General features: G+C 44.0%; 1 protein-coding gene across 1 annotated transcript in view; it reads left to right on the plus strand.

Moving 5' to 3' along the window:
- The window catches only part of RGS22 (regulator of G protein signaling 22), a 161,247-nt gene that overhangs the window by 30,280 nt on the left and 116,090 nt on the right, over positions 1-14,877 (plus strand). Inside the window, exon 6 of the mRNA XM_040432191.1 lies at positions 5,114-5,279. Within this exon, the coding sequence (XP_040288125.1) occupies positions 5,114-5,279 (166 nt within the window). The remainder of the gene's footprint in view (positions 1-5,113; positions 5,280-14,877) is intronic.

The following is a 14,877-nucleotide window of genomic DNA, read 5'->3' on the forward strand; positions in this document are numbered from 1 at the left end:
ACTCACCTTAATCCACTTGATCGCGCAGCTGGCATCTCTTCTGTCTTCTTCTTTGCTGTGCACAGGAATAGGACCTTTGATGACGTCACTGTGCTCATGAATGGGTCAGGATTCAGTGCGGGTGCAATGCGGAACTCACGCATTGCACCCGCGCGGAATACTCTCCCGTGTGAAAGGGGCCTTACATCACAAATAGTGTAATAGCAAGCGATCAAAAAGTCTTATGCCCCCCAAAATAGTGCCAATCTAACAGTCATCTCATCCCACAAAAATAATACCCTACTTAAGACAATTGGCCAAAAACAGAAAAAACTATGGCTCTCGGACTATGGAGACACTAAAACATGATTTTTTTTGTTTCAAAAATGAAATAATTGTGTAAAACCTACATAAATAAAAAAAGTAGACATATTAGGTATCGCCGCATCCGTAATAACCTGCTCTATAAAAATACCACATGATCTTACCTGTCAGATGAATGTTGTAAATAACAAAAAATAAAAACGGTGCCAAAACAGCTATTTCTTGTTATCTTGCCCCACAAAAAGTGTAATATAGAGCAACCAAAAATCATATGTACCCTAAAATAGTACCAACAAAACTGCCACCCTATCCCGTAGTTTCAAAAATGGGGTCACTTTTTTTGGAGTTTCTGCTCTAGGGGTGCATTAGGGGTGCATCAGGGGAGCTTCAAATGGGACATGGTGTCAAAAAAACAGTCCAGCAAAATCTGCCTTCCAAAAACCGTATGGCATTCCTTTCCTTCTGCGCCCTGCCGTGTGCCCGTACAGCAGTTTACGACCACATATGGTGTGTTTCTGTAAACTATAGATTCAGGGCCATAAATATTGAGTTTTCATTAGCTGTTAACCCTTGCTTTGTAACTGAAAAAAATTGATTCAAATGGAAAATCTGCCAAAAAAGTGAAATTTGGAAATTTTATCTCTATTTTCCATTAATTCTTGTGGAACACCTAAAGGGTTAACAAAGTTTGTAAAATCAGTTTTGAATACCTTGAGGGGTGTAGTTTGTAAAATGGGGTCATTTTTGGGTGGTTTCTATTATGTAAGCCTCACAAAGTGACTTCAGAGCTGAACTGGTCCTGAAAAAGTGGGTTTTAGAAATTTTCTGAAAAATTTCAAGATTTGCTTCTAAACTTCTAAGCCTTGTAACGTCCCCAAAAAATAAAATGGCATTCCCAAAATGATCCAAACATAAAGTAGACATATGGGGAATGTAAATTAATAACTATTTTGGGAGGTATTACTATGTATTATAGAAGTAGAGAAATTGAAACTTGGAAATTTTTAAAAATTTTTGGTAAATTTTGTATTTTTTTATAAATAAAAATGATTTTTTTTACTCCATTTTACCAGTGTCATGAAGTACAATATGTGACGAAAAAACAATCTCAGAATGGCCTGGATAAGTAAAAGCGTTATTCACACATAAAGTTATTCACACATAAAGTGACACTGGTCAGATTTGCAAAAAATGGCCTGGTCCTTAAGGTGAAAATGAGCCCGGTCCTTAAGGGGTTAAGATAGTCTTCCCTGTATAACCACGCCTACAGAGATAGCTTTCAATCACTAACAGGACTGCCACTGCACAGTGAGACTTAGGGTACCTTCACACTAGCGGCAGGACGGATCCGACAGGCTGTTCACCCTGTCAGATCTGTCCTGCTGCTATTTCGCCGTGCCGCCGCTCCGTCCCCATTGACTATAATGGGGACGGGGGCGGAGCTCCGGCGCAGCACGGCAGTGTGTGGTGAGAGGCTGCCGGACTAAAAAGTCGGACATGCAGTACTTTTAGTCCGGCGGCCTCTCGCCGTGCACTGCCGTGCTGCGTCGGAGATCCGCCCCCGTCCCCATTATAGTCAATGGGGACGGAGCGGCAGTCCGGCGGCATGGCGAAATAGCGTCAGGATGGATCGACAGGGTGGACAGCCTGTCGGATCCGTCCTGCCGCTAGTGTGAAAGTAGACTAAGGGTACTTTCACACTTGTGTTGTTTGATTCTGGCAGGCAGTTCATTTGCATGTCATTTTTTCTGACTGATCAGGCATTTTTCGGACTTATCAGATCGGATCCGGTATTTTTTTTTTTCACATTTTTAAAGGTCTGCGCATGCGCAGACCGGAATACCGGATCCGTCAATGCTGCAATTTGAATGGCACTAATACATTCCTATGGAAAAAAATGCCGGATCCAGCATTCAGGCAAGTGTTCAGTTTTTGGGCTGGAGATAAAATCACAGCATGCTGCGGTATTAGGCTACTTTCACACTTGCGGCAGTGTGATCCGGCGGGCAGTTCCGTCGTCTGAACTGCCCGCCGGATCCGCCGATCTGCCGCTGACTGAAAGCATTTGTGAGACGGGAAAAAATTCCGGATCCGGCGTTCAGGCAAGTCTTCAGTTTTTTTCGCCGGAGAGAAAATCGTAGCATGCTGCGGTTTTCTCTTTTGCCTGATTAGTCAAAACGACTGAACTGAAGACATCCTGATGCATCCTGAACGGATTACTCTCCATTCAGAATGCATTAGGATAAAACTGATCAGTTATTTTCCGGTATAGAGCCCCTAGGACGGAACTCTATGCCGGAAAAGAAAAACGCTAGTGTGAAAGTACCCTTAAATTAATATAATACAAGTTTTACTGAATATATCAATCTGCTCAGCTCCTCCTGCTCTATGAAATACTGCTTGTAGATCAGTTTAGGGCTGTATTACACCAACAGATTATCTGACAGATTTTCTGACCAATCAGTGGTGAGATGGCCGCTGACACACACAGATCTTTTGTTATACACAGTGATGGTGCAGCACGCCAGACCTGCAGGGTATAGCGACAGTGAGGTCACGGTTATGGGCAATCGAGGGTTACTCACTTTTTGGAGGAGAACCCTGGGCAGGCATGCGGCAGTGAATGAGAGGTAGACACAAGTTCCTCTGGGGCACACTCTGTATAGAGAGACCTGGCCTGATGTTGGGTGAGGTGCCCTGTATGTTGCAGGTGTTTTGAGTGCCTGAGGCAAGGTCCCTTTAAGGATCGTGACGTCAGTGCCTGTAACGGTGGCACACCGATTTGTAGGAGGATTAATAGAGTACGCAGTTGGTAAACCAAACGTTGCTTTACTTTAGGAAACAGTCCAACTTTATACATACAGTTGCAGTAGATGATAATGCAGTCCTTTCTAGTACAATTGCACAGCAGGTTTACTTTCAATAATGGCAGGTATAATCTTGCAAGATACTTGGAGGGTATACAGTTAATGCTTTGCAGTACAAGGCTGCTCTATCCCCTCAGCTATTCTAGCTGGCTGGATCCCAAGGCCCGGATGCCTAATTGCTGGCTTGAATCCTTGGTATATATAATCCTTCCTCCAGTATTGATGCTTGCTTTATACTAAACACTTCTGCCCATCAGGTTACTTATCTGAACTTGTGGTATTGTCCTTGCTGTGAGGGATACTGCAGGTTGCTCCCAGGAGGTGCTCTCCTACTACTGGGGTGTCTTCTGAGCTAACTGCGGCTCACTTGATCTACAGGCAGGCTAGAGTTCTTCACTAGCCTCCTGGTTGTAGCTAGCAGCCAGGACTATCAAGCTGCATGTCAGGAGGAGGCCCTCAGCATATCTCTGGCTGGTGCCTTCTCACTTCTGTCTCCACAGACTCCTGACTATGATCTAACTCCTCCCTGTCTGGGCCTGGACATTTATACTAGGGGCTCCCTACCTCCCTCTAGTGTCTAGGATGCCTCACTACACCCTAATAGGCCTGCTATGCATGACACAGGGGAAACATTGCATGTAAAAACACATAGAAAATACATTACAGTACATAGTTAAATATAATATTTCTGTCCCTTGTGAGTAGAAGTAACACGTGAACCAATTGACCCTTGTGTAGTGCCCACGCCTACCTAGTGGGACACTACAATGGTCAGTTTGCAGTGTTCACCAGCGAACACATGCGGGCTGCCATCTTTAGTAAGGTAGACTCACCCGTCCGGCGATGCACAGGTAAGCCCTTACCTGTGCCTGTGTCGGGAGCCGGTCTGAAATCAAATGCAGTCACCGGAAGCAGGCAGTTCCGAGAAGAGCCGCCGGGGTCCTTCATTGGGCTGTTCTCGGAACTGCCTGCTCCCGGTGACTGCATTTGATTTCAGACCGGCTCCTGGCACAGGCAGGGGCTTACCTGTGCATCGCCGGACGGGTGAGTCTACCTTACTAAAGATGGCAGCCCGCATGTGTTCGCTGGCGAACCCCTGCGAACTGACCATCACTGGTTATACACACCAACTATTGGTCTGATTGGACCGAAATTGGTCAGATAATCTGTTGGTTTAATACAGCCCTTAATTGTTCCATGCGACTGGTTCCCTTTAATTGGAGCTTCATAAAAGTGCGTGCGTATTGTGTATTGTGTGCATTTATGTGTGTATCTGAGATAGGGAGGTTAGGGCTCATGCACATGACCGTATGTATTTTGCGGTCTGCAAAAAAGGGATCCGCTGAAAATACGGACGACGTCGGTGTGCATTCACTATTTTGCGGAAGGGAACAGCTGGCCCTAATAGAACAGTTCTATACTTGTCTGTAATGCGGACAATAATAGGACATTTTTTATTTTTTTTGCGGAACGGGCATACAGACATACGGAATGCACACAGAGTAGCTTCCATTTTTTTTGCGGACCCATTGAAATGAATGGTTCCACATATGGTCCGCAAAAAAAACTAAACGGAACAGACATGGAAAGAAAATACGTTCGTGTGCATGAGCCCTTAGATTGATAGTCCAATGAGATACATGAAGTGATGTGAGTGATGACATTCTCTCTATAGCGCTGCGGAATATGTTGCCAGCATATAAAATGCACCATAAAAGTTATTTTAAAAATTCACACGATGCATGTTACAAATTTTTGAGCTTTTTATATCAAACTCCTAAATTCTAGAGTGAATTCTGACCTGAAACTTTGTGAATGCAGCAGATTTCTTGCAGAAATCAGTCCCGTGCCTCTGCCTTTTGAGGGTATGTGTTTCTTGAGAATACCATTTTGTGCATACCTATAATAATGATGCTCACATGAACACCCTTCTGTAATTACAGACTTGCTAAGTTGTTGTCTCAGGTGAAAGTGAATAACACCGGAGTGAATTTGGAGATTGATCCCCATTATCAGCCCTGGATGCTCAAAAAAGTAGTAGCTGCTTCCCCATCCCCCGAGACTGAGAATGAAGAAATTATGAAGAGGTTCTTTGTTACACTTGGTCAGGTAAAAACCTTTAAATTATTGTATGCAGAAGGATAAGACTTCAGTGAATTATCTGCAGTGTGTCACCCTTAAACCCTAACCAGATATTTTACGGACACCCCTGAAAGATAAATCTATGGTTTTGGTCTATTTGGTCTGTGATGTTCTCTCTATTTTACCGCATTCTAGTATGAACTCACAGAAGACTTGTCCTTCCGTCGGGTTTTCCCCAACATTTTTTATCTTCTCCACTTATTTTTCCTTTCCTAACTTTCCACTCATTCATTACTTAGTTTGGAATTTCATTTTCCCAATACGTGAGAGTCCTAGAGGGGGAATCATCACCTATGAGTTATTAAAGGAGTTGTCTGAGTTTTTTTTCTACTAAAGTGCGGGGAGCCTGGTAAAAATATTTTAAAACCCTTCCCGCGCTTGTTCCGACCCAGCACTGTCACAGACATCTTCTTTGGGATGCAGCCAGTGACGTACTATTAACTTTCCTCCCTCACTCTGTGTCTAGAATGCCAGCCTGGGCTGGTTGGCATACTGAGATGGCTACAATGTAACAAGGTGCCCAGGTGGAGGGGGCCACTGCTGACACTTTGTAGGTTTCTCTGCTTGAACATGTAGCTCTTTTTCATATTTAGAACCATATTAACCTGAAGTATGATTACAGTGGCTTTTCTGAGCAAATTTCTGCTGCAGAAGTTGCTGTCTGCAGCATGAGTGAATGGGTTCACTAATACTCTGCTGGGCAGATTCTGCAAGTGAAATTCCAGACCAGATACTGAATGTGTGAACTTATAAAGCACAAACATTTAGAATTAAAGACGAGGGAGGCAAAAGATGCAGGAATAATCTAAACAAATAAAACAAGGTGCAGGGATCAGTGGAAAACCCTGGATAGGAGATAAATATATAGGAAACAGTGTGTTATGCTATTATGTTTAGGGGCACAGTGTGTGGTGGAATTATATTGAGGAATCACAGTGTGTGGTAGAAGATGCCATGGTGGTCTGGGATGGATGAAGAAGATACAGAACGAGATCATCTAAAATCAGATAATGAGTCAATGAACGTAAATGTACACTGCTCAAAAAAATAAAGGGAACACAAAAATAACACATCCTATATCTGAATTAATTAAATATTCTTCTGAAATACTTTGTTCTTTACATAGTTGAATGTGCTGACAACAAAATCACACAAAAATTAAAAATGGAAATCAAATTTTTCAACCCATGGAGGTCTGGATTTGGAGTCACACTCAAAATTAAAGTGGAAAAACACACTACAGGCTGATCCAACTTTGATGTAATGTCCTTAAAACAAGTCAAAATGAGGCTCAGTAGTGTGTGTGGCCTCCACTTGCCTGTATGACCTCCCTACAACGCCTGTGCATGCTCCTGATGAGGTGTCGGATGGTCTCCTGAGGGATCTCCTCCCAGACCTGGACTAAAGCATCTGCCAACTCCTGGACAGTCTGTGCATAGAGCGAGACATGATGTCCCAGATGTGCTCAATTGGATTCAGGTCTGGGGAACGGGCGGGCCAGTCCATAGCATCAATGCCTTCGTCTTGCAGGAACTGCTGACACACTTCAGCCACATGAGGTCTAGCATTGTCTTGCATTAGGAGGAACCCAGGGCCAACCGCACCAGCATATGGTCTCACAAGGGGTCTGAGGATCTCATCTCGGTACCTAATGGCAGTCAGGCTACCTCTGGCGAGCACATGGAGGGCTGTGCGGCCCTCCAAAGAAATGCCACCCCACACCATTACTGACCCAATGCCAAACCGGTCATGCTGGAGGATGTTGCAGGCAGCAGAACGTTCTCCACGGTGTCTCCAGACTCTGTCAAGTCTGTCACATGTGCTCAGTGTGAACCTGCTTTCATCTGTGAAGAGCACAGGGCGCCAGTGGCGAATTTGCCAATCTTGGTGTTCTCTGGCAAATGCCAAACGTCCTGCACGGTGTTGGGCTGTAAGTACAGCCCCCACCTGTGGACGTCGGGCCCTCATATCACCCTCATGGAGTCTGTTTCTGACCGTTTGAGCAGACACATGCACATTTGTGGCCTGCTGGAGGTCATTTTGCAGGGCTCTGGCAGTGCTCCTCCTGTTCCTCCTTGCACAAAGGCGGAGGTAGCGGTCCTGCTGCTGGGTTGTTGCCCACCTACAGCCTCCTCCACGTCTCCTGATGTACTGGCCTGTCTCCTGGTAGCGCCTCCATGCTCTGGACACTACACTGACAGACACAGCAAACCTTCTTGCCACAGCTCGCATTGATGTGCCATCCTGGATAAGCTGCACTACCTGAGCCACTTGTGTGGGTTGTAGACTCCGTCTCATGCTACCACTAGAGTGAAAGCACCGCCAGTATTCAAAAGTGACCAAAACATCAGCCAGGAAGCATAGGAACTGAGAAGTGGTCTGTGATCACCACCTGCAGAACCACTCCTTTATTGGGGGTGTCTTGCTAATTGCCTATAATTTCCACCTGTTGTCTATTCCATTTTCACAACAGCATGTGAAATTGATTGTCACTCAGTGTTGCTTCCTAAGTGGACAGTTTGATTTCACAGAAGTGTGATTGACTTGGAGTTACATTGTGTTGTTTAAGTGTTCCCTTTATTTTTTTAAGCAGTGTATATTCTGCTTCTGTGTTTGATCGGTAACACAAATCACTGCAAAAAATGCACCAAAATGATACGCAACTGACAATACTAGCTAATTTCTCAAGCCGACTGTGAGGTAGAATAAAGCTGTGAGCCGCACCCACAACAGACCATGTGACACAGAAGCCACCAGGTGCAAAAGAACGTTACCAGCAAAATGAAGTGGCACATTCCATACACATCAAGAAAAAACTCACTGAAAAAAGTGGCCTAAACAGGTGGAAATGCTCCAAATCCAGACACTGTATCGTGTCTATAACCGGGGGAGCAATTCCTCCACATGCGGTCCGCAGATAACGGCAAACTCCACCTGTTTAGGCCACTTTTTTTTTGTGAGTTTTTGTCTTTATGTGTATGGAATGTGCACTTCATTTTGTTGGTAACGTTCTTTTGCACCTGGTGGCTTCTGTGTCACATGGTCTGTTGTAGGTGCGGCTTCTGTGTCACATGGTCTGTTGTGGGTGCGGCTCACAGCTTCATCCTACCTCACAGTGCATTGGTGATACCACTATGGAGGCATGTGAGAGTCTGGCTGTGAGTTGGTTCCTAGCACTGTTCAGACACTGTTCACACACCACGGGCAGTTGAGTGGTAGGACCACATGCTTGCTGAGACTCCGTGACGTGGTGCATGAGGGGCTCCGATATGTTCCTGACTGGAGGATATTGGCAAAGTTCTCAGCTTTTAACATCGGCTTGAGGAATTAGCTAGTATTGTCAGTTGCGTATCATTTTGGTGCATTTTTTGCAGTGATTTGAGTGTATATATATTTTTTCATCTACACAATGTATCATTTTGTGTAAGATGTTTTTGTGGTGCATGCGGTCCGCCCCGGCATCCTCCATTGTACGCATTTTTTGCTGGGGATTGCCATTATCTGCGGACCGCATGCGGAGGAATTGCTCCCCCGGTTATAGACACGCTACAGTGTCTGAGTTTGGAGCATTTCCACCCGTTTAGGCCACTTTTTTCAGTGAGAGTTTGTGTCTGATCTGTACCATAATTCTTTGTGTGTGTATATATATATACAGTACAGACCAAAAGTTTGGACACACCTCATTCAAAGAGTTTTCTTTATTTTCATGACTATGAAAATTGTAGATTCACACTGAAGGCATCAAAACTATGAATTAACACATGTGGAATTATATACATAACAAACAAGTGTGAAACAACTGAAAATATGTCATATTCTAGGTTCTTCAAAGTAGCCACCTTTTGCTTTGATTACTGCTTTGCACACTCTTGGCATTCTCTTGATGAGCTTCAAGAGGTAGTCCCCTGAAATGGTTTTCACTTCACAGGTGTGCCCTGTCAGGTTTAATAAGTGGGATTTCTTGCCTTATAAATGGGGTTGGGACCATCAGTGGCGTTGAGGAGAAGTCAGGTGGATACACAGCTGATAGTCCTACTTAATAGACTGTTAGAATTTGTATTATGGCAAGAAAAAAGCAGCTAAGTAAAGAAAAACGAGTGGCCATCATTACTTTAAGAAATTAAGGTCAGTCAGTCAGCCGAAAAATTGGGAAAACTTTGAAAGTAAGGGCTATTTGACCATGAAGGAGAGTGATGGGGTGCTGCGCCAGATGACCTGGCCTCCACAGTCACCGGACCTGAACCCAATCGAGATGGTTTGGGGTGAGCTGGACCGCAGAGTGAAGGCAAAAGGGCCAACAAGTGCTAAGCATCTCTGGGAACTCCTTCAAGACTGTTTTTAGACCATTTCAGGGGACTACCTCTTGAAGCTCATCAAGAGAATGCCAAGAGTGTGCAAAGCAGTAATCAAAGCAAAAGGTGGCTACTTTGAAGAACCTAGAATATTACATATTTTCAGTTGTTTCACACTTGTTTGTTATGTATATAACTCCACATGTGTTAATTCATAGTTTTGATGCCTTCATAGTCATGAAAATAAAGAAAACTCTTTGACTGAGAAGGTGTGTCCAAACTTTTGGTCTGTACTGTATAAATATACAGTATCTCACAAAAGTGAGTACACCCTTCACATTTTTGTAAATGTTTTATAATATCTTTTCAAGGGACAACACTGAAGATCTGACATTTTGATACAATATAAAGTAGTCAGTGTACAGTTTGTATAACAGTTTAAATGTGGCGTGCCCTCAAAATAACTCACCACACAGTCATTAATGTCTAAACCGCTGGCAACAAAAGTTAATACACCCCTAAATGAAAATGCCCAAATTGTGCCTAAAGTGTCAATATTTTTTGTGGCCACCATTATTTTCCAGCACTGCTTTAACTCATTTGGACAAGGAGTTCAGTAGAGCTTCACAGGTTGCTACTGGAATCCTCTTCCACTCCTTCATGACGACATCACGGATCTGGTGAATGTTAGACCTTGTGCTCCTCCACCTTCTGTTTGAGGATGCCAAACAGATGCTCAATAGGGATTAGGCCTGGAGACATGCTTGGCCAGTCCAGCACCTTTACCCTCAGTTTCTTTAGCAAGGCAAAAGTCGTCTTGGAGTCGCGTTATGGATATGATAGAAACTTTTAAATACATAAAGGGAATCAACAAGGTAAAAGAGGAGAGAATATTTAAAAGAAGAAAAACTGCTACAAGAGGACATAGTTTTTTGTTTTTTTTAAATAAACTTTTATTTCAGGGAAAAGAAAAAAAATACAATACATGCATACTGTATATACATGACATTTAGAAAACATTATAGCGATCTGACAATCTATTCATGACAAATAAATATTTTCTTTCTTCCCCTTTTTTCCCGCTTTAATTCTTTCACCCTTACCCCCCCTCCCATAGTAGCCAATATATTCTGCATATATAAAGCTAATATTTAACATTCAGTACTTTAATTTTGTAAATAGACATTCCGACTGGCAATAAATCTTTGTCTCCACAATTCAAAAGCATTTGAACTTGCTTTAATAGTGCCTTTTTCCCCACCCTCCGGCTCCTATACCCTCCCCTGCATCTCCCTTCTTATCCCCCCTCCTTATCCCCCTTTTTTTTTTTTTGTCTTATCTGAACATCTCGGTTACTATGAATGTCCCACTATCTTTACTTAAAACCTTCTCATTTCAGTTTTCACACTTTCAGATCCCCTAATTGGTCCTTTAGGTCCTCCTGTAAATACCACGCTGTAAGTTTAAAGGGTTCCATCAATAAAGGATATTCTGAATTGGGAATAAACTGTAACATGAACCCCCTCCATACAAGAGGACATAGTTTTAAATTAGTGGGGCAAAGGTTTAAAAGTAATATCAGGAAGTATTACTTTACTGAGAGAGTAGTGGATGCATGGAATAGCCTTCCTGCAGAAGTGGTAGCTGCAAATACAGTGAAGGAGTTAAGCATGCATGGGATAGGCATAAGGCCATCCTTCATATAAGATAGGGTCAGGGGCTATTCATAGTATTTAGTATATTGGGCAGACTAGATGGGCCAAATGGTTCTTATCTGCCGACACATTCTATGTTTCTATGTTATCATGTTGGAATACTGCTCTGCGTCCCAGTTACCGAAGGGAGGGGATCATGCTCTGCGTCAGTATGTCACAGTACAGGTTGGCATCCATAGTTCCCTCAATGAACTGTAGCTCCCCACAGCCGGCAGCACTCATGCAGCCCCAAACCATGACACTCCCACCACCATGCCTGACTGTAAGTAAGACACACTTGTCTTTGTACTCCTCACCTGGTTGCCACCACACATGCTTGACACCATCTCAACCAAATAAGTTTCTCTTGGTCTCATCAGACCACAGGACATGGTTCCAGTAATCCATGTCCGTAGTCTGCTTGTCTTCAGAAAAATGTTTGTGGGCTTTCTTCTGCATCGTCTTTAGAAGAGGCTTCCTTCTAGGACGACCGCCATGCAGACCAATTTAATGCAGTGTGCCACGTATGGTCTGAGCACTGACAGACAGACCCCCCACCCACCTCTTTAACCTCTGCAGCAATTCTGGCAGCACTCATTCAACCTCTGGATATGATGCTGAGCATGTGCACTCAACTTTTGTCGGCCATGGCGAGGCCTGTTCTGAGTGGAATCTGTCTTGTTAAACCAACCGCTGTATGGTCTTGGCCACCATGCTGCAGCTCAGTTTCAGGGGGTTGTCGATCTTCTTATAGCCTCGGCCGTCTTTATATAGAGCAACAATCCTTTTTTCAGATTCTCAGACTTCTTTGCCTTGAGCTGCCATGTTGAACTTCCAGTGACCAGTATGAGAGAGTGAGAGCGATAACACCAAATGTAACACACCTGCTCCCCATTCACACCTTGAGACCTTGTAACACTAAGTCATATGACATCGGGGAGGGAAAATGGCCAAATGGGCACAATGTGGCCATTTTCACTTAGGGGTGTACTCACTTTTGTTACCAGCGGTTTAGACATTAATCTCTGTGTGGTGAGTTATTTTAAGGGGACATCCAATTTACACTGTTATACAAGCTTTACACTGACTACTTTATATTGTATCAAAGTGTCCTATCGTCAGTGATGTCCCATGAAAAGATATAATAAAATATTTACAAAATGTGAGGGGTGGACTGACTTTTGTTAGATACTGTGTATATATATATATACACACACACAGTATATAGTCTGAAATATTGTGATTATTGTATTTGCTTATCAATATTCAAGTAATGATTTATAATTATATTATTACAATTTGTATGGCGAGTAGTTTTTTTGTTATATAAAGGGCATGGGTATCATGAGAGACTTCACTATGACTACTGAATATTTTTAAATTGATATCCGTGCATCTATATAAAGCTGTCTATTTGGCTTTTAGTTGTATTGATTATTCACTTGTTTTCTGATTTCCACATACCTTTTGTGGAACTTTTATTACCAGGAGTAGTGTGAATATAAAGTTTTATTTAACCAGTCACTGTTCTTGGAAGTGCCCAGGAGGGTGGGCATCACGGTGAAGTGTTCTCTGCATTGAGCTGCTTCACAAATTTTTCCCTCGGCTCTGAGTGACAGAGGGGGAGGCCGGTGAAGCTCTGCTTCCAGGGGACTTGCAGGAGCAGAATCTGTCAGACAATAAGTTTATATTCACACTACTCTTAACCACTTACCGTCACACTAACGCCGAAAGGCGTCATCTCTGCGGCGCTCCCAGGTCACACTAACGCCGATTGGCGTCATCTCACGTGAGCCGAGATTTCGGAAGGTAAGCGAGTGGATCTCCAGCCTGCCAGCGGCGATCGTTCGCTGGCAGGCTGGAGATGCGATTTTTTTAACCCCTAACAGGTATATTTGACGCTGTTTTGATAACAGCGTCTAATATACCTGCTACCTGGTCCTCTGGTGGTCCCTTTTGTTTGGATCGACCACCAGAGGACACAGGTAGCTCAACAATATGTTGCACCAAGCACCACACTACACTACACCCCCCCCCGTCACTTATTAACCCCTTATTAGCCCCTGATCACCCCATATAGAGTCCCTGATCACCCCCCTTTCATTGATTACCCCCCTGTCATTGATCACCCCCCTGTAAAGCTCCATTCACACGTCCGCATGATTTTTACGGATCCACTGATAGATGGATCGGATCCGCAAAACGCATACGGACGTCTGAATAGAGCCTTACAGGGGCGTGATCAATGACTGTGGTGATCACCCCATATAGACTCCCTGATCACCCCCCTATCATTGATTACCCCCCTGTGATTGATCACCCCCTGTAAAGCTCCATTCAGATGTCCGCATGATTTTTACGGATCCACTGATAGATGGATCGGATCCGCAAAACGCATACGGACATCTGAATGGAGCCTTACAGGGGCGTGATCAATGACGGGGGTGATCACCCCATATAGACTCCCTGATCACCCCCCTGTCATTGATCACCCCCCTGTAAAGCTCCATTCAGATGTCCGCATGATTTTTACGGATCCACTGATAGATGGATCGGATCCGCAAAACACATACAGGCGTCTCCCTGGAGCCTTCCAGGGGGGGTGATCACCCCATATAGACTCCCTGATCACCCCCCTGTCATTGATCACCCCCCCTGTCATTGATCACCCCCCTGTCAGGCTGCATTCAGATGTCCGTATGATTTTTACGGATCCACGGATACATGGATCGGATCCGCAAAACACATACGGACATCTGAATGGAGCCTTATAGGGGGGTGATCAATGACAGGGGGGTGATCACCCCATATAGACTCCCTGATCACCCTCCTGTCATTGATCACCCCCCGGTCATTGATCACCCCCCGGTCATTGATCACCCCCCTGTCATTGATCACCCCTCTGTAAGGCTCCATTCAGAAATTGTTTTGGCCCAAGTTAGCGGAAATTTATTTTTTTTTCTTACAAAGTCACATATTCCACTAACTTGTGTCAAAAAATTAAATCTCACATGAACTCACCATACCCCTCACGGGATCCAAATGCGTAAAATTTTTTAGACATTTATATTCCAGACTTCTTCTCACGCTTTAGGGCCCCTAGAATGCCAGGGCAGTATAAATACCCCACATGTGACCCCATTTCGGAAAGAAGACACCCCCAGGTATTCCGTGAGGGGCATATTGAGTCCATGAAAGATTGAAATTTTTGTCCCAAGTTAGCGGAAAGGGAGACTTTGTGAGAAAAAAATAAAATAAAATCAATTTCCGCTAACTTGTGCCAAAAAAAATAAAATTCTATGAACTCGCCATGCCCCTCATTGAATACCTTGGGGTGTCTTCTTTCCAAAATGGGGTCACATGTGGGGTATTTATACTGCCCTGGCATTTTAGGGGCCCTAAAGCGTGAGAAGAAGTCTGGGATCCAAATGTCTAAAAATGCCCTCATAAAAGGAATGTGGGCCCCTTTGCGCATCTAAGCTGCAAAAAAGTGTCACACATGTGGTATCGCCGTACTCAGGAGAAGTTGGGGAATGTGTTTTGGGGTGTCATTTTACATATACCCATGCTGGGTGAGAG

Source organism: Bufo bufo, chromosome 5, assembly GCF_905171765.1.
Source record: "Bufo bufo chromosome 5, aBufBuf1.1, whole genome shotgun sequence".
NCBI lineage: Eukaryota > Metazoa > Chordata > Amphibia > Anura > Bufonidae > Bufo > Bufo bufo.